The following is a 22,415-nucleotide window of genomic DNA, read 5'->3' on the forward strand; positions in this document are numbered from 1 at the left end:
ACTCCAGCTTGTAGCACCTGCGTCACAGAGTAGTATTACTCGAAGGCGAGGGACGTTGCGATGTATCCAACATCGTGCTGTAGGGCGACGTGACGGGGGAGGGTCTGAAGACAGGACGAGATGAATGACCTTGAGTCCGGGCTGAAGAGGTATACTGGTGACTCTCCCCCCATGTCCTCCTTGTGTTCCCAAATCAGCTGCAACTGAGGACAAACTGCAGCTGTTCCCAGCGCTAACCTCTCGATTCCTTACTGGCAAGAAAGAGAAGGTCTTGGGACATCAGACACAGAATGGAGACTCGAAATCTTGAATGAATCGGACCGAAGGGCCGGGACCCTCAGATTCTGAGTCTAGCCAACAACTCAGGAGCGAGCCTGAATGTTGCCTTCCCCTCTTCCTTAGAAAGGGGGGAGTAGTAAGAGACCAAGAAGATTGCTTACACACTGGCCGTGGCCAGAGTGAGCAGAAGACCCAAGGCGGAATACAATCCGAGGCCTGTCGTAAAAGGGGTCTTGAGAAGATCTCTTAAAGGACTAAAAGTCCGAGCCATGCTCCAAGTTGGAGGTCTTCCTCCGACTAGGGCAGGGACGATCGTAGCTTCGCATGAGCGAGGATAGATCCAGCGGGCAGGAAAGTTATCCCTTTAAGCCTGAAGGTTAGGGAAAGGCTGAGCGACAGGCTTCATTGCCGAGAGCGGAAAGGAGTTTCCTCCCGCCGAAAGGCAATAAGACTGTTATTGCTGGGGAAGAGGCCTCAAGGGAAGGGGTATATCTCCCACGGCACCAACCACCTTAGACTCTTCACTTTGCCTGGGAGACCCCTGTGGATGACTATCGCAGATGACGCGACCTCCGTACCGCGACTGTAGCGGGTTGTCTCTTCTAGAGGAGGAAGCGTAGTGTCTCCAGGCATGAAGCCGAAGCGACGTCCCGGTTCGGGAGAGATGTCGCAGTGTGGTTGCTTGAGTAGTCTGCGCCGTGGGAGAAGCTCTCCCGGGAGTTCCGTCAGGGGAAGCAGAGGGTCCAGAAACCGTTCTGCACGTAGTCCCAGTGGAGCTCTCCCATTGAAAGGTTGACAGACAACCTGGTCTTGTTGAGGCCCATTGTCCGCAGACAAAAAGGAGGGAAGACGCAGGCGTCGAAGTTGTCCCACCATCACCGGAATGCATCTTGCCAGTGTCTCGGGGACTGAGACTGGGGGGAAGACTAGCGGAAGCTTGAGGTTCCAAGCTGTCGCGATCAGGTCCCCCAGACCAGCACTTGCTGGTTACCCAAGGTCAAAGACCCCTAGGTACACTCTCTCTATGAGGCTCTGCTCGGATAGTCTGAGAGAAACATTCCCCTGCCTGGAATGAGAGAGCCGATGGTGGTATTGAGAGAATCTCAATCATCCCGGTATCTCCACTGCAAGATGTGAAGGTGTGAAAATGTGTCCCCTGCTGGTTAGAATGAAGTCGACGCGCAACGGGGACACTCGGCAGTAGCTGTAGGATCTGAAGAGGGGCCAGACTAAGGTCCCTAAGCCTGCCTGAATGATGGAGAGGTATCCTTCAGGTCTTGACCATAGGCCTGGACCGGAACATGCCCCCCCCCCCCCCTTTCCTTTGACGAGTCCGAGAACCGCATCAAGAATGTGGGGAAAGGACGAGAATATCCACTACCATCAAGAGGCTCCATAGGTCAACACCCATTGCAGGTCTAATAGTTCCGCTGGTCCCATAGGGCCAGGGAGTCCGGTTAAACATTGCCTGAAGCCACCGGAACTTGGATCGCCCCACATGGAACTTATCCTGAGGCGACCGTTCGGACTATAGACGGGTCAATGAGGAAAGAAGAACTAGGAAACGTTTCAAGGTAGGGCTGAAAGCTCTGCTTGACTGAGAACAGGTACTGCGACTCTCCTCAGTCTTGCCACAGTCAACCGAAAGGAAGGCTCGGAGGATGTGGTAACAGAATCTGGCGTCCCCAGGTGGTCACCCATCCAAGTACCGACGTTGCTTAACCTCGCTGGATGGACGAAAAGCGGGGTTTCCAATGTGGTAAGGCGGTTGACTCAATATCATGGCCAGATACTCCAGATGTTGAGGCAGAGGAAGAGAAGGCTCCAAGCAAAATACCATGAGCCCACACTCATGGTAAGCATCCGGAAGCTTGTCCCGGCGCTGAAGAAGGTCGAAACCCGAGCCTACAGGAGTTGACCAGCCCTCCAAACAGCAGAGGGGGCGGAAGCCTGCCCCTGAGCGGCCAAGAGGAAGGCAGGGAGAGTTCTCTGGGGAAACAAACCTGCTATGCCACGGCGGGATAGCCACACTGCATCATAAGCAGGAATACTTGCAGTCTAGGCTGGATTCGACGAGCACCCTGGAAGATGGATGGAATGGAAACTGAAAGTACCCGTCCTTCCGATCCAGGGTTTTTAAGGAGTCCTGTCGCCTCGTTACCAGTCCGATCGATTCTGCTGGCCGAAGTTTGTTTGACAAACTTGATCTGGGCTGAGAGGTCGACTATGGACATCCCCTCTCAGATCCTTCCTTACAAGAAAGGATCGACTGAGGGGGCCGGGGGTGAAGCCGTCGATGATCCTAAGGAAGACCTTCGCCTAAGGTATGGATCATTCTGCCCAACCGGGCAATTCTGCTGACGCTATGGCATAGAGGTTCAGAGACACTGAATTCGCTGACAGAGACGGCAGGCGCGATATCCTTGGCTACTCACAGAGAATATGCGGGAATGGGCATCGGGAAGCTGTCATTCGGATGAGTAACCTTAAGCATCCTCCCAGCGAAAAACCTGCAATCCTAGAGTTCGTGAACTCCTTTTAGGACTATGCCCCCCCGGGGGAGTCTCCCGTGCCATTTGTTCCTGACAGGAGAAAACTGCAATTGGACACCTTGTCCCAGTTGTCGTAGCCGATAACTTAGGCCGACGTGGTTGAAAGAAAAGGCGCTGGAGCCCTGCAGAGTCTGGAAGAAAGCGCCTTGGAGGAGTGAAACCGGAAGTCGATTTACTCCGCACAGCAGCTGTCTAAGTCTCTGTCCTTGGGCACAAACAAACTCTTCTCAAGGATGGAAGGGTGTCTGAGGTCGTCGACCTCCACAGATGAGACACCCGAAGGAAGCCCTCAGTCAGCGCGTCCAGATGGTACAACATCGAGCTTGTCCGCAAGTTAGATACTAACGACGAAAGGCCAAGGTGCCTGAGCTCAAGAGGAGGAAAGTACCCTTGATCTTCCTGTAGCTTCCTTGAACCAAACCTCGGGCCGTAACCGAGGAGGGAAAGAACCTGGTAAGCTCCCAGAGGAAGAGGTAAGCAGTCACCCCTTGTCCGATGGAGAAATCTCGAACGGAAAGCCACCCCCCCCCCGCCAAAAATCCTTCCAGGGAATGACGGGGAAGGGCTAACCCAGGTTCAGGAATAGAGGAGTGTTGTTCAGATCTCTCTTAAGTTTCTCCTATTCTGCAAGTGCCATGCTCTGTGTTTACGGGGTGAGACAGTGTTCTGGAAATACGCTCCAGAAGAACTCGCCAGGCTGGTCATGCTGCGAAAACCCCATTGGGAATTGTGGTCGCAATTGCCCTGGAGCTCGCGCGACGGGAATTCCTGGTGGTCGGCGGGCGATAACCCATAGACGAGCAATGGATACTGCAAGAAATAAGCCGACATTTGTGCGAAGAAACACTGTAGGTTCGCGCGACGGAACATCATCCGTCTGCGCGATGGAAAAAAACCGTTGGTTCGCGCGTGGGCGAACATTGGAGAGCATGAGCGTAGACGTGCAGGCACGTGGGCGAGTGGTCGTGCGGTTGCACGGGCGAGCGGTCGCACGGGCAAGCGGTTGCACGGGCGAGCGGTCGCGCGGACGCGCAGGCGAGCGGTCACGCGGGTGCGCAGGCGAGCGGTCGCGCTGGCGCGCAGGCGAGCGGTCGCGCGGGCGCGCAGGCGAGCGGTCGCGCGGGCGCGCAGGCGAGCGGTCGCGAGGGTGGGCAGGTGGATGAGAGCGAGTCCGAGGCGGCGAACGCAAGCGTTAGCGCGATGGCGAGGAAACGCGCTGCCGCGTGGGCGAGGAGGACTGCTGGCGATATGGATCAACAAGCGATCGGTGGTGAGCGCTAACTCACAGGTTGGCGATGGCGCGTTGTGATATGCCGACGCGATGGTCGAGCAGTATGCGCAGGTGAGCGATCGTGTGATGGCGAGCATTATGCGAAGGTGAGCGATCGCGAGCAGTGATCAGCATGCGAAGGTGAGCGATCGCGAGCAGTGATCAGCATGCGCAGGGTCGCGCGATGGTAGTCAGCATGCCAGGGTCTCGCGATGGCGATCAGCATGCGCAGGTTGGTGGTCGCGCGATGGCGAACAGCCTCTGCAGGTGGGCGATCGCGTGATGGCGAACAGCATACGCAGTTGAGGGTCGCGCGATGGTGATCAGCATGCGCAGGGTTGAGCGATGGTGATCAGCATCCGCAGGTGTGCGGCCGCGCGATGGCGATCAGCATCCGCAGTTGAGGGTCGTGCGATGGCGATCAGCATCCGCAGTTGAGGGTCGCGCGATGGCGATCAGCATCCGCAGGTGAGGGTCGCGCGATGGCGATCAGCATCCGCCGTTGAGGGTCGCGCGATGGCGATCAGCATCCGCAGTTGAGGGTAGCGCGATGGTGATCAGCATCCGCAGTTGAGGGTCGCGCGATGGCGATCAGCATCCGCAGTTTGAGGGTCGCGCGATGGCGATCAGCATCCGCAGTTTGAGGGTCGCGCGATGGCGATCAGCATCCGCAGTTGAGGGTTGTGCGATGGCGATCAGCATCCGTAGTTGAGGGTCGCGCGATGGTGATCAGCATGCGCAGGTGAGCTAGTAGCTGGCGAACCATGTTCCTTCAGAAGTGTTGGAGAACGTTGGCGCGCCGGCTGTAACACACGTGGGCGATTCGGAGATCGCTGGCGGGCTGATGATCGCTGACAAGCTGATGATCGCTGGCGAGCTGATGATCGCTGACGAGCTGATGACCGCTGATGAGCAGAAGGCTACGCGTGGAAGCCTGCGCAAAGAAGAAGAGTCCTTGACCCCGACCTGAACCGAAGTTCTAGATCGCGAGGGCGAACGTGGGCGCACAGGGCGCGTAACAGGAACCAACAGGAACCGCAGGGAAGATCATCTTGAAAGCGCTGACGAACAGGAGAGCGCTGATGAACAGAAGGGCGCGCAGGGAAACCCTGACACGCAAGGGAAGAACCCCCGTGGGGGCAACCCTTTGCCCCGAAGGGATCGTTGTCCGCCGGGAGACTGATGTCCGTCGGAAGACCGCTGTCCGTCGGGCAGACCGTTGTCCGTCGGGAAGACCGTTGCCCGTCGGAAGACGAGATCAGACTGCTGTCCATCTGCACCAAGGTGGAAGATCGAGAAAAAGGAGTTGTAGGCTGCAAACGGAGATCCAAAAAGGCGCCTCAAGCACCCTTATAGGGAGATGAGAGGCCCTTACGACGAGGCGGACGGTGGGCCTTACGGCGAGGGAGGCCAACAGCAACAGCAACAGAAGAAACCTCCGAAGAGGAGTCTCTATGAGTGTACTCTCTCGCAAACGAAAGAGAAACACTTCGTGGAAGAGACTGGTCAGCCAGTGACCTAAAAGGAGCAATCCTCCGAAGAGGAGCTCCTGCAGTTGCCCAGCCCCTTGAGCGAAACTGCAGGTGCGACCGCTCAGCACCAAGAGCATAGTCGCACAAAAAAAAGGCAAGAGAAGAACCCCCCAAAAGGGGAAAAACTCAAGCCTGGACAGGAAAAACTTCCCTCGGAAGGAAAGTTATCCGCCCAAGGAGGCAAGCCTCCTGACTGTTCTAAAATGAACTGGAGAGCTGTCCGTCGACACGGGAGTACTACCAGTAGAAGGAGACACGCCCCTGACGAAAATACAAGGGGGGAGGCAGCAACAGCCGAATCCCCAGGACTCCTCCAGACAGCTCACACTGTTGCTATATTACAGAAACGAACTATATCGGTAACTGTAAAAAAAAAAAAAAAAATTAATATTAGTACACATTCATTCCCCCAGGAAGGCTCCGAAGAGGAATCCCGAGGAAAAGGAACAAGAATTACACAACAGGCACGTGCCCTCACAACCACTTACACTCGCGGAAGGAGAGTTGTAACCAAAACAGAATTATAACAATTATAATTATGTAACTATGTAATTATGTAATTTAAAAATGAATGAACACTAAAGAAAGAACGAAAACCCCGAAAGGAATCGTTCTAAACAAAAAACAACTACAATTAGATTCATAACTAATTGATACAAACGTACGGCGTAGCAACCCCCCACACGGAAAGGAAGCTAGGCTACAAGGGCGTAGTAACACGTAGTAAAAGGGTGAACGACCTCAAGAGAGAGAGAGAGAGAGAAAGACATAAGTCAAACTCGATCGCCACCCATAAAATACGCCGTGGTGGCCTAACTGCCGAGGCCTCCACGTAGATATCGTACACTACACACACACATCTGAAAAGGAAACTTACTTATTTCTATACTCAAATATATATACAAACATGAAAACATGTTTACATATATATTGAGTAAAAGAAAAGTAAGCGATTAAGTAAAGACAAAACAGACAATGGCTGCCAAGCGAGGACCAAGACAGAGACGTCTGTCACAGTCCGAGCCAAAAGTTAAAGTGAGTATTCACCGGTGTGTGAGGGGGAGGAGGGGTAGCTAGCTACCACTCCCCTACCCCCCCGCTAACTAGCGCGGGGGTAATACACCCTCGTTAAATTCTAATGGCTCGCCATTTCAGCTACGCTAAAAGTAATACCCTTTGTAAATAGCGTGGTTTGTATTTCGGTTACGGAACAAACAAAAATTCAAGATCATTTTTTAAAAACCTGCTTGCTACTATCATGACCGAAACATTCAGAAAGGAGAGGTGTTCATTGGTTCTCTTCTCAGGCATAGAGCTGCAAAGCTGAAACATCTGTCGTAGGTCCTTGACTTATTAATCACTGATAGCTCTAGAAAAAGGGTTGTCGATATACTGAAAGTAGACAGTTGGTTTCTTCATTTGCAAAAAAATATGATCCTCTATGATTCACATACAAACGTTCATGACCTAAAATCCTTCGGGGATCCTACGGTGATGTTGTTTTTATAGAGGAGAGGTAGCCTTAGCTATCAGCTCTCTCAACGAGGTTTCAGAGTGTTTCCCTGAAAAACCTAAGGAGGCCAAAGCCTTCCTTAGTTCGAATTTGTCGGCAGTGGTATATATGGCAACTTCCGATGGGATGCAGTGAATATTGGGGTAACCCCACACGCCACCAGAACCTGAAAAGCCCGGGTCCTTGCTCCTTATGCATATTTCCAGGGGACCAAGTCAGGGGCCTATGCAGAAGAATGGCAGTAACAAATGCACTCAATGAGATAATGGAAAAAGCAAAAGACCTCCTTGATGTATTCTTGGGTGTTGCCCAGCCAGATCCCAAAAAAGGCTTAGCTCTCTTACCCCTTTAAGGTATATGCCTGACACTATACAAGAGGACACAATCTACACTCAGCACACAGAAATGATTCAAACAATCATGCACTCTACCAGAAGCCCAGAGAGAGAGAGTGGATCTACAGCTGGTTTAGCCAAAAACTGGAAGCAACGATCACCCTTTCCTGGCAAGTATGAATTTCTTGTTTCATATCCATAATTGCAAGCAGCAATTAGCACTCACTTTCTGTGAGATAATGATAAAAAAGTTTGGTAAGGGCACAAAAGTTGCACCCAAAAACAAAAATGAAGAGCTTCTGACAGGTGGGGCCTGGGGTTCTTCGCCCACGCTCACCACCTTTCATTATCTACCTCATTAACAAATTCAAAGGCCGTTCCTGCTCCTGCTGAAAACATAATCCTTATTTTAAATGATGAAAGGTTTGTATACGTAAAGGCACAATTTAAAGTCACATGAAAATTAATTCAAGATATAGTATATAGTACAGTATTTCAGAAACAATTAATTTAAGAATCAACCAGATTAATCATTTATCTTCCTACTGTATTTAGAAAAATGGAGCTTCTCACATTTACTACATGTCATAACAAAGCTCACTGAACAAAATCAAATGTTTTAAACCACTTAAAACAAACAGTGCCTGCACTTAATTTTCTCATGAGCAACAAAACTGCAGTTGAGTCTTCTGAAAGTACAAAATACTCATCTACCTTGTCAGATTTTCCTCTTCTACCATCAACCAGTAACATTTCTTTTGTTATTGATGCATTCTATTCTCATTTCTATGGTTGTTCTTTCTTCTTTCTCCTAATTACCATAGCATATTAAGCCTACTGAAGGCACTTAAAATGATACAACCGACAAAAGTCACATTCTTTATTTTGATAAATGAAGAAATGGCAAAGTTCATGAAAATGCAATAATATCATATGGATTTCAGTTTTTCCATGTCTGTAAAACAGATTATCACCTTAGCTTTTTATATATTGAATTGAAAAAAGGCAATATAGAAGTAAATATAGCATCATATTGTAAAAAATAAATAAAGAAAATTATATACAGTATAAACCACTATATACATTATTGAACACAGTGTATCAATCTACACTTTCTCCATTGTAATCCACGAGAAGTCGTAGTAGAGAAAGCAGTGGTACTAACTGTTGACCCATTTTAGCACTGACAGGTACAATAGGCAAATCAATCATCTTTGTTAGATCAGCCACATTTTCCTGTAAAAGTATTACACATCAAAAAACTAAAGATAGAAATCATAGTGTTGTATATATTTAAACTTTGAATGTCAAGGTGAATATTATACAGTACTTAGAAAAAAGATGGGGCAATGATTAAGAGATCTAAGAGCTTTTAAATAATTTAGTTATTTTAACTATTTTTTTTCTTAACTCTTAGTGCCTATCTGAAAGTTTTTTTGGGCTCAAGCCATGTCGTCCTGATGGAAGTTCCTTAAAGGCAGCTTCCTAGGGTATATTACAACTACGGCGATATTCCCAGAGAATTTACCTTCAGGTACCCAGAATTCTAACTCCTGGAGCGAGTATCCCTAAAAAAGACCTTAGGGATATCGTAAATATCAGTGGACGTATTCTTGACACGCCTCATAGCAATCTATACCCCGAATAGAGTTAACACTTCGTAGGGGTCAAATGGCAAGAAAACGAAAACGATAAGAAAGGGGGGAGCCGTTCGTAAGGCATCTCTCCTCCCCGTTTCGAAAGCGTGCCCTGCGCCGCTCGCGGCGCCATCTGTATTCCTTTTTGCGTAGCTCTACGACTCGGTGTTTTGTTCCCTGTTTTCTACCAAATCTTGGAATTTCTCGTGTAATAATGCTTTCTCTAACTTCTTCTGCCTCGGATAAGTTGAGTACTATTTCTTTTATGTATAAATGTAGGCTCTTGGTTAAAATTAAAGTAATTAAAAGAGTTATCTTTGATACAAGAGCTGTTGCCTGCTGGAGGCATCATGGATGCTGTCTCGCTAGAATAGGATTTATTTGTTAGCAAGAGCGACGTTCCCAGCCCCTTTGAGCTTAAATATTAGCTACTTAGCTTATTTAGGAATTCTGTTATGATGCGTTAGTAGTGTGCCTGGCGAAGTTTTGCCTAGGCTGCCAACACTAGTCTTCGTAGGCTAGCGGTTGGCCTATGTACTTCCTGCATGATAATTAGTCTTCCAAGTGTGATTTTATTGCTTTAAGCGTTAGGCAACGTTATACATATAAGCCCTTTTCGAGTACCTTCCAAGATAGTATTGGTGTGAGTTTCGGTGAATTAGGTAATCGATTCTCTTAGTGCCTAGGCTAGGTTGTCTTAGGTCATTATAATATTATCTGTTTCCCCGTTTGCTCCCTTCTCTTCGGGGAAGGGGCAAACCCTTTCCCTCTGTTTAAGCCCTAGGCTTAACTCTAGTGGTTTGTTTGAATTAATTTTCAAATATATCTATGCTGGAGTAGTACTGTACCTTCCCGTTCCATCTGAATTGGTTCAGAGGGGGACAGTACAACAGTGTTTAGTCTGAGTCCGGGTTGGTCTGGCATGGGGCAGAGTCTCCCTTGCTGACTGACACGGGCATAAGGGGTTTATCCCCCTTGGTCCACCTTGTTGGGTTCCAGTAGTGATCCCTTCGCTCGGTGACCCCTCAGACTTGTCCTCTTGCCGTTCCGGATTCGGGATATATTCCCTTTTCTGGAATAGCAATTCCTTCCTTGCCGTGGTTTTAGGGAGGCAGCCAGTAGTGCCGGCCTCCCCCTCGGGTCTTTCTCTGGCTGAGATGAGCTGTCTTAGTTGGGAATGACCCTTAACCAAGGCAAGGTTGGATAGGACCCTCTGTCCTTCCCTTCTATTTTCCGTTCCTTTGTGTCAGTCGTCCGCATCCGTACCTAGCCTAGGTTAGGATGGGGAACTGACGTGGTCTCCTGTCGGCCGGCAGAGTGTGCCGACCGGCAGAGACCCTTCCTTCGAGTGCTGCCCGGTCCTTTCTTGGTCCCTCCATCGCTGCCGTCTGTAGATTCAGTAAGCAGCGGTTAGGAAGCCTGACTTAGTGTCTCCCCTTCCTTTCGGCACTCTTTCGGGTGCCGGGCACAGAGGCTCATAGCCTCTTAGCCCGGCACTCATTCTGTTGTCTTCGTATGTGTTGTCCTTGCCGTCTGCCGGCCTACAGGCCGGCCGTCGGTGGGGAGGGGTGTTCTCCAGTTCTCTTGCTGTCGGTCGGCGATGGTTATATACCTTTGCCGGCCGGTCTCTTGCTCATCTGCCGGCCACTATAAGTGGGGCCGGCAGCCGAGCGCTGCCTGGTGTGGAGGCCAGCCGGCAAGGTTTGCTTACTGCTGCCGGCCGGCCTGCTACACTGCCCGGTTAGCCGGCCACTAAGAATGATGGCCGGCAACGCAGTGCAAACCGGGTGGCTGCGGACCGGCAACCACTGCCGGCCGGTTCAGTCATGGGATCTGGAGTTCTCCCCAATAGGGGTGATCTGATGTTGTGTACTTGAGATCTACCTTCGGAAAAAGGGGGGAGGGGGGTTGGGGGGGGTGCTGACCGGCAATAGCCGGCCGGCACACCACCCTCAGGTACTGTATCAGTCCTTTCTTTGGTGGTGTATTCAACCAAGGGAGTCCATGATATAGTAGGTTACAACACTGTCTTTTCTATCTTACTTGTGTTACTTGTGCAATCACTTGGTGTCGCCTTACAAGGATAAAAGAGAATTCTTTTCATCCCTGGCCGGAATGGTAAAATTTTACCTTAGGTGTGAGCTACACCTAATTTCCTTTGGAAATATGCTCTCTGGTTATTCTAGTAAAGACTAACTATGTGACTTTGGCTGGTGGGCTTCCACAGGTGTTTGTGTGGGTTTCACAAGTAGGTGTCTTTCCCTTATTCTTGGTGAATACTCATTTTTTACATGTGAATTGAAATTCACTTGATATTCATGGAAATTTTTCTTCTTTTACAGGAGGAGCATCCGAAGTGTGATAGTGTCTTCTGCAATGTCCGCAGTAAGAACTTTTGCGGACATGTCTCGTGTAGGAGGCACGCGGCTTGCGCAGCCTCCAATGATGACCATCGTTACTGGGATCCGCAGGTATGTGCTGTATGTACTAACCTGCTATCAGAGGCTTTTGAATCCCCTAGGTCGGCGGAGTCAAGAGATGCAGCGAGGGAGAAGCTTCGCTTATGGGTAAGGGGTTTTCAGAAAAACACCACTGGACCTTATCTTCCTAATGAGAAGATGAGGGCATACCTTTTTCCCAAGGCTTCCACTGACGCTGTTGTTCCCCAGCCTCGGCCGGAGATCCCTCTCGTCCAGATCCCAGTGGAGGAGGATGTTGCTGATGCCATGCAGGACATCCAGTTGGACGACAAGATGTCTGACTTGTCCGATCATGCAGAACAGGATCTCCTCGCAGAAGGCGAGGAGGAGGATCGAGATCCTATTGCCGTGGAGGAAGAGGTTCCCGTATCTTCAGACGTGCCGGTTCAGGTCCCTGAACCTATCCCCTCTACCTCGTCCGCTCTTCCAGCAGAGCTAGGACAGGCTCTCTCTTCCATCGTTGGTATGATCCAACAGATGCAGAGGGAGAATAATCAGAAGGCCGCTACTTTTGAGCTCCAGATGCAGAAGATCACAGCATCACGTGGACCTCCAAAGAAGCTCAACGTGAAGGACCTTCCTCTGTGCTCGGATGCCAACCCGTGGAGATATGCCGAGCACATGCCGATGACGATTGGGAAGATCGTCATGTCGGAGAAACTGGGCTCAGTTCCCCTTGAGGAGGTGGAATTCTGGCCCAGTAGAGGGGCCTACCCGGACTGTTATGTCCGTTTGAAGAAGGAGCCGGCCTCGAAGGAGGAGACGGAACCAAAGGAGGTGATTATCCTGGATCACTCCAAGGCTCAAGCCACTTTAACAGCTGCATTGAAGGAGAGGGGGTTCTCAAACTCTAAAGTTGCCGCTTTGAGTAAGAAGCACCCCTCCTTTGTATCCTCCCCGGCTAGGGCCTTCCCCTTTATGCAAAAGGGGTTCGCGGCCGTCTTGAAGGCGGTTGAAGCTGGCAAACCGTGTCCATCTCTGGAGGAATGCAAACCTCTGTCGTTGGCCTTGCCGCTGGACAATAAGGACTGGAAGGAGGTGCACCTCACTTTCTCGGTTGGGAAGTTGGACGCCGACATTGCAGGTCAGCAGTTCGGCGAAAACCTTCCCAAGTTGTCGGAATTCCTCCTACGGAGGGAATTGGACACAAAGGAGCGCCTGGCAGCCTCGATGTCTCTCCAGACCAACATGGAGACGATGGCTAGCGACCCCAAGATGCCGGAGATATTCATGGTAATGGCCAAGATCCATCTGGCCACGGTGACTAAGGACCTCTATTGCTTTGTTAAAGCAAGGAGGGCCTGTAGGGAGTTTGTGTTCGCCTCGGCCACAGTGAGGCATGAACCCAAGAGGCTCATTTCATCCAGCATCTGGGGTAAAGATCTCTTTCCCAACGACGTGGTCAAAGAGGTCGTGGACAAGGCAGCCACTGAGAACCGTAATCTTCTCCTGAAGTGGGGCCTGTCCCTTAAGAGGAAGTCTTCTCCGGATGAGGGCCCTCAGCCGAAAGGAAAGGCGAAGAAATCAAGGTTTTCCTCCCGTCTAGCCAAGCCTTTCAAACCACAAAGACAGCAGCAGCAGCAGCCAGCTTTGCCTCCGGTACCACAACTGGTAGCCCAGACCCCGACCACCTTCCAATGGGTACCCCAAGCCATGTCATCAGCTTCCCCGGCATTCAATCCCGTGTTCGAGGGACAATCAACCACGTTTCGTGCAAGACCCAGAGGGGCAGCCAGAGGTTCGGCGAGACGCCCCTCTAGGGGACGAGGATTCAGAGGTGGTCGCGGCCAGGGAGGCAAGACTGCAGGGCAGTCAAAGTGAAGTGTCGCCGGTAGATGGGAGACTTCAGTATTTCCGGGATCGCTGGACCTTCGATCCCTGGGCCCACAGCCTTCTCAAAAATGGACTGGGTTGGAGTTGGTACAGTACTCCGCCCCAGTGCCCTCAATTTTTCCAACACTCCACCCCCGTTTTGGAGGAGTACATCCAAGATCTGTTGGAGAAAAAGGTGATCCGGAGGGTAAAGTCCATCAAGTTTCAAGGGAGGCTGTTTTGTGTTCCCAAGAAAGACTCGGGGAAACTCAGAGTCATTCTGGACTTGTCACCACTCAACAAGTTCATAGTGAACCACAAGTTCAAGATGTTAACGTTACAACACATAAGGGCCTTACTGCCCAAGAGGGCATATACCGTCTCCATCGATTTGTCAGACGCATATTGGCACGTTCCAATAAGTCGCCGTCTCTCCCCCTACCTAGGATTCAAGCTACAACAAAAACTTTATGCTTTCAGAGCGATGCCCTTCGGGCTAAACATAGCCCCAAGGATCTTTACGAAGCTTGCGAGCGCAGCGCTCAAACAGTTACGCCTAAAAGGGTTCCAAGTAGTAGCCTACCTGGACGATTGGTTGGTGTGGGCAGCATCCAGAGCAGAATGCTTGCAAGCTTCCCTACAAGTGATTCAGTTCCTGGAATATCTAGGTTTCATGATCAACAGAAAGAAGTCTCGTCTTTCTCCAGCTCAGAGGTTCCAGTGGTTGGGAATTCACTGGGATCTAGTGTCACACTGTTTTTCCATTCCGATGTCAAAGAGGAAGGAAATAGCGGGGTCTGTCAGGAGACTTCTAGGTTCCGAGAGGATATCAAGACGCGAACAAGAGAGGGTTTTGGGCTCTCTTCAGTTTGCATCAGTAACAGACCCAGTGCTAAGAGCACAGCTAAAAGATGCAGCGGGAGTATGGAGAACCTTTGCATCGAAAGAGCGAAGGGACTTGAAGAGACCGGTCCCACTTCGACTACGTTCTCTTCTCAGACCGTGGTCTCAAGCCAGTCGTCTAAAGAGGTCTCTACCTCTTCAGCCATCCCCCCCGTCAGTGACAATCCACACAGACGCCTCAAAGGTAGGGTGGGGGGGTCACTCCCATCGGAAAAAAGTGCAAGGGACCTGGTCCAAGCTATTTGGGACTTTTCACATAAACTTTCTAGAAGCTATGGCAGTGCTTCTTACCCTGAAGAAAGTATCCCCACGTCACTCGATCCATGTAAGGTTGGTACTGGACAGCGAGGTGGTAGTGAAATGTCTGAATCGGCGGGGATCGAGATCCCCACCTCTCAACCAGGTAATGTTAGCCATATTCCGACTGGCGGAGAAGAAGAAGTGGCACCTGTCAGCAGTTCACCTTCAAGGAGTCCGGAATGTGACCGCGGACGCTCTATCCAGGGTTACACCGATAGAGTCAGAATGGTCCCTAGACGCAGGATCATTCTCCTTCATCTTGAGACAAGTCCCAGAACTGCAGATAGACCTCTTCGCGACGAAGGACAACAAGAAGCTGCCGAAATATGTGTCCCCATACGTGGACCCCTTGGCGGAAGCAGTAGATGCGATGTCCCTCGATTGGAACAGATGGTCCAGGATCTACCTGTTTCCCCCTCACAATCTGATGTTGAGGGTCCTCAACAAACTGAGATCCTTCAAGGGAGTAGCAGCAATAGTGGCCCACAAGTGGCCGAACAGTGTATGGTTCCCTCTAGCTCTGGAACTACGACTGAAGTTTCTACCACTCCCGGACCCAGTTCTGTCCCAGCAAGTCCAGAAGTCGACTGTCTACGCTTCATTACAGAAAACCCGAACCCTGCAGCTCACGATTTTCTCTCCCTAGCGGTGAAGAAACGGTTCGGAATCTCGAAAGATAGCATCGACTTCCTGGAAGAATACAAGTGTAAGTCTACTAGGAGGCAGTACGAATCTGCATGGAAGAAATGGGTAGCCTTTGTCAAAGACAAGAACCCACAAGAGATCTCTACGGAGTTCTGCCTATCCTTCTTCATTCACCTCCACGGACAGGGGCTGGCGGCTAACACAATTTCTACATGTAAGTCAGCTCTGACAAGACCCATTCTATATGCCTTCCAGGTAGACCTCGCTAACGAGATGTTTAATAAGATCCCGAAGGCCTGTGCTAGGCTTAGACCATCAGCTCCTCCAAAGCCTATTTCGTGGTCGTTAAACAAAGTCCTTCATTTTGCCTCATTACTGGATAATGAGGAATGTGCATTGAAGGACCTGACTCAAAAAGTGATCTTCCTTTTTGCCCTTGCTTCTGGGGCCAGAGTTAGTGAGATTGTGGCCCTCTCGAGAGAGGAGGGCCGAGTTCAGTTCCTGGATGGGGGAGAACTGAACCTGTTTCCGGACCCTACGTTTCTCGCTAAGAACGAGTTGCCCACCAACAGGTGGGGTCCCTGGAGAATCTGCCCTCTGAAAGAAGATGCATCTCTATGTCCCGTAGAATGCCTAAAGGTCTATCTTCGTAGAACTTCAGACTTCCATGGGGGCCAACTATTCAGAGGAGAAACATTGGGCTCGAATTTATCTTTAAATCAGCTTAGGGCGAAAATTACATATTTTATTCGCAGAGCGGATCCTGACAGTTCACCCGCAGGTCATGATCCGAGGAAAGTTGCTTCATCCTTAAACTTCTTTAACTTTATGGATTTTGAACACCTTCGTTCATACACTGGCTGGAAGTCTTCCAGGGTATTCTTTCGCCACTATGCTAAGCAAGTGGAGCAGCTAAAGAGGTCTGTGGTAGCAGTTGGTTGCGTCGTTAACCCTGCTGTTTAACTCTGCGAGGAACAGTGGAATCATTTGGGACTTTGATTCTTGGGTGAGTGGTTAGTTATATGCGTTGATATAACTAGTAGTGAAGGCTCTGAGAGCCCACAGTGACTGTTCCAGCGTTATGGTGATGGTAGCACAAGTACAGACAGGTGTGCCAAGCGTTTGCTAACGCTAATGTCAGCAAAGTAGTAACATGGACGTTAACTTTGATACCTGGGTATGTGACAAGTGACCTATTTGTTTTCTTTCAGATAACCATTCATCCATGCACTACGGTACTTGTGTAAATTGTTGGTCATCCACCTATCATATGTACATATTTATGGTGACCATGTCTATTTATTGTTACTCAATAAACTTGTTCTCGGGAACCTTGCGTCTCCTTCACCTATATTGATTTCATGTTATTTATTGAGCATTTAGCCTATGTATATTAATCGGGGATATCTATAATAGCCTATTCCTTAATGCAAAGCCTTGTTGCACTGGTTTATACTTTCCTTAGCATAAAGGACTCCACCCCTCTCTGAGGACGGTGGTGGCAGCAAGTTTAATCCTACGCAGATATAACCTTTTTGTCTAATTTTACTTCGACCAGGGTGCTGGTCGGGATTTTTCCCTTGGATGCTGTAGTCCCATAAGACTATGCTTTACTTCATATAGAGTGAGACCACTATATTGTACTGGCTGGCGAGTGATTCATACATAGGTATATGTACTCTTCGTTCGTTTCTAGAGTCTAGTAGGACTCCTCCCTGTAGGGGGCAGGAAGCGCTTTCATGGCTTATGATTAGTGAAAAGATGTATAACGGTAACATCTTAGGTCTTTCAGTCGAGTTGACTAAGAAACATTCCTGAGGAGTACGGCACGTATTGAGAATCCACAGATACAGTAATGCTCTGGTATACTTCCATCAGGACGACATGGCTTGAGCCCAAAAAACAGATTTTGAGCGAAGCGAAAAATCAATTTTTGGGTAAGATAGCCATGTCGTCCTGATGGACCCGCCCTGTTCCTTTTCAAAAAAAAAAAAAAAAAAAAAAAAAAAAAAAAAAAAAAAAAAAAAAAAGAGTGAAAAGGGTTGTAGGACCCCTCCCTACATACAGTATCTGTAGCACCTCGTGTATCGCTACAAGGAATACAGATGGCGCCGCGAGCGGCGCAGGGCACGCTTTCGAAACGGGGAGGAGAGATGCCTTACGAACGGCTCCCCCCTTTCTTATCGTTTTCGTTTTCTTGCCATTTGACCCCTACGAAGTGTTAACTCTATTCGGGGTATAGATTGCTATGAGGCGTGTCAAGAATACGTCCACTGATATTTACGATATCCCTAAGGTCTTTTTTAGGGATACTCGCTCCAGGAGTTAGAATTCTGGGTACCTGAAGGTAAATTCTCTGGGAATATCGCCGTAGTTGTAATATACCCTAGGAAGCTGCCTTTAAGGAACTTCCATCAGGACGACATGGCTATCTTACCCAAAAATAGATTTTTCGCTTCGCTCAAAATCCGTTTAACACATCAGTTGAAACTATCCTAGGTATTAAAATTTTCTTTACAGTAACTCAAATAAAAAAATGCAATCCATTTCAGAACACATGATCATAAAAAAATCAATTCAGGATCATATTAAGAAAAAATAAAAGCAGTATGACATGAACTAATTTTCTTGCATATTCACTTCAATTGAAAGACAAAGTCCCTGTTTTTTAGCAACATTTAACATGTTATGCCAGTGTTTCTAACATTTATTCCTTGTGGATCAACAATTCATGGAATATTAAACTGACTCTTCCTCCCAACCACCATATGTTAGAATTCTGGTTTTAATTGATCAGACTATAATATTTTCAATTATTTAAAGAAATACAGTAAAATATGCCCTCCTTATCTGCCGATTAACAAACCAAAGAGATTCACTTATCCACGATAAACCAATCGGTACTAATCTAAAAAAATAAAAGGAAATTCACTTAAACAGTCATAAAATTAAAATATTGATCAATTTACTCAGAGATGAATATTTATTCTCCAAGAGCCAAATGGAAAGTGCTCTAACACACCTTTAACCCTCCCTGAGATTTCTGATTCTAAAGATAAGGAAAAAAATCTTTAGATTTCTTATGCAAATGAAATCATGGAATCATTTAAATATTTAGGAACTATGATTTCTAATACAGGGATCTTTAGAATTTGAGTTTAATGAAAAACTGAAAAAAGCAAATCAGCCAATGGCTTGGTTAAGTAAAATTTGGAAATCATATCACCTGAAATTACATATAAAAATCTGGCTATATATCAGTTTAGTGAGATTTGTGTTACAGTATGGACATGAGTTGTGGTATGATAATGAAACAATATCCAACAGATTTTGTAGATTTGAGAACAAAGCCCTCAGAAGAATATTGAGAGTTAAATGGCAGGACAAGACTATAAACGAAACTATAAGAGAGATTACTTCTTGAGTGCCATATGCGGATGAGATCATGGTGAGGGGTAGATGGAGATGGTATGGGCATGGTCTTCGCACTCCCCAAGAGAGATTAGTTCACCAAACTTTTAACGGGACTCCGCAAGGCACTAGAAGAGTTGGAAGACCTAGGCCTACGTGGCTGAGGACTATGAAGCGTGAAGTAGGTGATGATGAATATTGAAGTATTTATTTAAAAGCTCAAGATGGAGAAGAGTGACGAAATCTAACCGAGGCCATTTACTTCAATAGGAGTAGGAGTAGATGATGATGATGATGATGATGATGATGATGATGATGATAGACACAATTGCTGACAATAAAAAGAAAAAAATTTAACATCCATAGAGTTTAGGGTCTCCTATTATCCATAAAATTTCTTATCTGCAGGAGAGGCTAGAATGCAATACCCAGACATAAGGAGGACCAACTGTATTACAAATCTTTTAAGTATTTTGCATTGGTATTTTCCATAGTCTTTAATATGAATGCTCTTTCAGGCATAAGACCAAAGCTTGAAAAGGTTTGGGAGAGGTATGCCTAGGGGCATGGAGAGATACCACAGTTGTGTATAGTTTCAAGCTTCAGTTCATCTTTTGGAATCACCATATAAGCTCAAAAAGCACAATGTAATAAAGCTTCCCAAGCTTCAAACTCAGTGTTGATAGAGTGGTAGAAAAACTGGAGCCCAAAACAATAGTTAGTATTGGTATACCACAGAAGACACCACAGGCATACTCTTCTAAACCTTTTCAATCTTTGGTAGTTTTTTAACTTCACTTAAAAAGTATCCACACTAAATTTTTAAGGTTTGTATACTCGTTTGTACAAATATACCTATTGACAATTAATAATAATCAAGAATATTTCCTTTAGGCTTCCAATCCAACTTTTCCTCTTTTCTTCTTATTCTTCATTCTTTTAGGCCTGGTCTATAAAAGGGCATATAAGGGCATACCTGTTCTACCAGTTTTCACATAGAAAAATTATCATATAAACCTACAAATTAGTATTTTTCACAGCAGTTTTAAAAACAGTTATTGATGTTAATGGAAAAAAAAATAATTTTCAGCACTAACCTCTGAATTCGGCAAGTCAATTTTGTTTGCAACGATAGCATGGGGACGTTGTGAAAGCCCTTTTTGATACTGCTCCAATTCATGCCTTGAAAATATTTGAATAATTCGTATCAAGACATCACCATTATGAATGATAATAATGATTAATAAATGCCAAGAATCAATAACAAAAATATATTTCATTCATATACAGTTTCACTAAAAGTTAATATGTAAAGGAAATTATGAATACTTAATCAGATTATTTTTTTGCTAAAATACTGATAGTAATACAGTATTACAATGTAAACCATTTGAACTTACATGAGAATTTCTAGTTGCCTCCATGGATCTGGTTGGGAAACATCCAATACATACAGAAGACAACTACATCTCTCAATATGTCTCAAAAAATCTATACCTAAGCCACGATTACGATGTGCACCCTCAATTAACCCTGGTATATCAGCAACTGAAAAATAAGAGGGCAAATAATTCTATTCTACAACACTTATGATAGTGAGAAACATTTACAAGGTAATTCCTATCAACATGGTTAAGTATCAAGTCCAACAAAACCCATTTATACTTGAAATTTGCTCTGTAAGCAAAAAATATAGATGCAGATCTAAATTTAATTATAGTAAGGTGTTTGATATCTTAGAAACAGACTTTTACTCAAAAAGGCTGACAGATCTTTAAACCAAGTTTTTACCATGAAAGGCTGAATCAAGTGAAATGAATGAAGTGCAAGGCTAATATTAAGTGGCATTACTGTTTTATGTGAAAATTAGTTCATAAACTGGGAAATTTCATATCTGAGATTTTTTTCACGAAACAGGAATCTCTTAAACATAATTGCTCTAGTCTAATACTAGCAACTGTTTTTGATATACTTTATAAAATTCAAGGATCATGTAGGAGATCTGAGATAACCTAAGAACATTGTGACAAAAATTATCTTTTGCCAAAAGAAAACAATCCTTAGTATAATCGATATACTGTATCATGATCTTGTAATAGAATAAAAGAAAATAACAAACCTAACTACATTGTATTTTGCACTAGCCTTATAACTTCAAATAGCCAATTATCTATACTTATCATTTCCCTTCTCTCTCCATTTATTTTGATTATATAAATTTATTTCTACTGTAATAAATATTTAATAGGAATAAAAACATAACCCCAATAGACCTTTAAATCTTTAAAAATGATTTCAACAAAACTTTCTGAAATTTATGCATAATTCATTCTCTTATTGAAAAGCTCAGATGTGATAAAAATAAAAATAAATTAAAATATAACTTATATAGATGTATGTGAACACCATTCGTTCCCAACATAAAGATGTGGCGAGGATTAGAGTGCTTGTGTACACGTCTAACCCCAGCTGCCACCATCTTGATTTCTCATTCATTTGAGCTTATGAATTAAGTTTTTCCAATGAAAGTAACTGAAATTCTTGTGCTGAATACCACAAGGCCCTTCTTGGAGGGTCAGTGGTACTCAGTCTGGCAAAAGTATGGGTATACAGTACATGTCAAAGACCTCCACTTCACCACCTTACCTTTGAATTTAATTAGTTATACACAGATCTTGATCTGTCCCAATGTAACATGTATATCGTAGACCTACAGCACAGTTTCAATTTGATAAGACTGTAATACCTGCAACCTAAATAAATTCCTTTGCTATAAAAATGAATAATTTAGATGAACCTCCCAAGATGGCTCTCAAAGCTTCCTTATATCAATTTTTACCACAAAAAAAAAATGGAAACATTTCTGTTTCCTTTCAATTGTCAGGCCTCTTTTACTGTATTAAGACATCTAGTGACTAATGGCAACAGCCATGGCATGGTTAGGCAGTACTATTTTTTTGTCTTTCAGTCTCTGTCATTCTTGCTTTTGCAAGCCAACTCTACATCATGTGAACTTTTCTGATATAAGTGTTATTTTGGTTATTATGGATTGTGAAGGACGTTTTCTCCTGGATTTGTTAATAATCACTTCATAGATTGTTCAAGGGAACTTTTTTCAGTGCATTCAAGATCGACATTCTCTTTGTCTCGTGCCGAAGCCAATGTTGTGATTCAGATCATTGTTGTGAAGAATGCAAAGGGTTACTATTCCTCTCATGGGAAAATATATTTAGATAATTGCTGACCAAATCACCAGTTCCAGAAAATACATTCAAAAGGTTGCTGAAAAAAATTAAAAGCACAAACCATATCAGAGGGGACATCCATCTTAGAGCCTCAAATTCTATATCTTCAATCAGCTGAACTTAACTAAAAAAGAGGAAACAACTTTCTTCCCAACATAAAAAACAAAACATCTAAAACACAATACTGTACAGGTACTGTCCTCAGCATGCGACACTGAGAATGAGGATCATAATAATTCACTTCAGAAATAACTAAAATATCCAGAAGATATCTAAAAAAAAAATGGCTATTTCAAATCTATTAGGACAGTAAGTAAATTTGGATTAGATGGCATCAAGGAGATAACTGAAGACAATTGGTTGCTGGCTAACCACACCATGGTTTTTCCTATTAGTTACCAGTTGTCACATTGGTAGGTAAGGGGTAAAAGTCTCTTGAAAGGTACAAAACAGAATACTTTTTAGTTTTTTGGGATAACATCATTTTAAGTTAGCTTTGAG

At 46.1% G+C, this 22,415-nt stretch overlaps 1 protein-coding gene across 6 annotated transcripts in view; it reads right to left on the minus strand.

Annotated features, from left to right (window-relative positions):
- Window positions 1–8,347: 8,347 nt before the first annotated feature.
- The window catches only part of LOC137652253 (mitochondrial ribosome-associated GTPase 2-like), a 67,771-nt gene continuing 53,703 nt past the window's right edge, over window positions 8,348–22,415 (minus strand). For all 6 annotated transcript variants that reach the window (XM_068385509.1, XM_068385512.1, XM_068385513.1 and 3 more), the window contains exons 8-10: window positions 20,070–20,217; window positions 19,767–19,851; window positions 8,348–8,717 (exon numbers count right to left, since the gene is read on the minus strand). In XM_068385509.1, the coding sequence (XP_068241610.1) occupies window positions 8,583–8,717; window positions 19,767–19,851; window positions 20,070–20,217 (368 nt within the window). In that variant the 3' untranslated portion in view covers window positions 8,348–8,582. The remainder of the gene's footprint in view (window positions 8,718–19,766; window positions 19,852–20,069; window positions 20,218–22,415) is intronic.

Source organism: Palaemon carinicauda, chromosome 13, assembly GCF_036898095.1.
Source record: "Palaemon carinicauda isolate YSFRI2023 chromosome 13, ASM3689809v2, whole genome shotgun sequence".
NCBI classification, from domain to species: domain Eukaryota; kingdom Metazoa; phylum Arthropoda; class Malacostraca; order Decapoda; family Palaemonidae; genus Palaemon; species Palaemon carinicauda.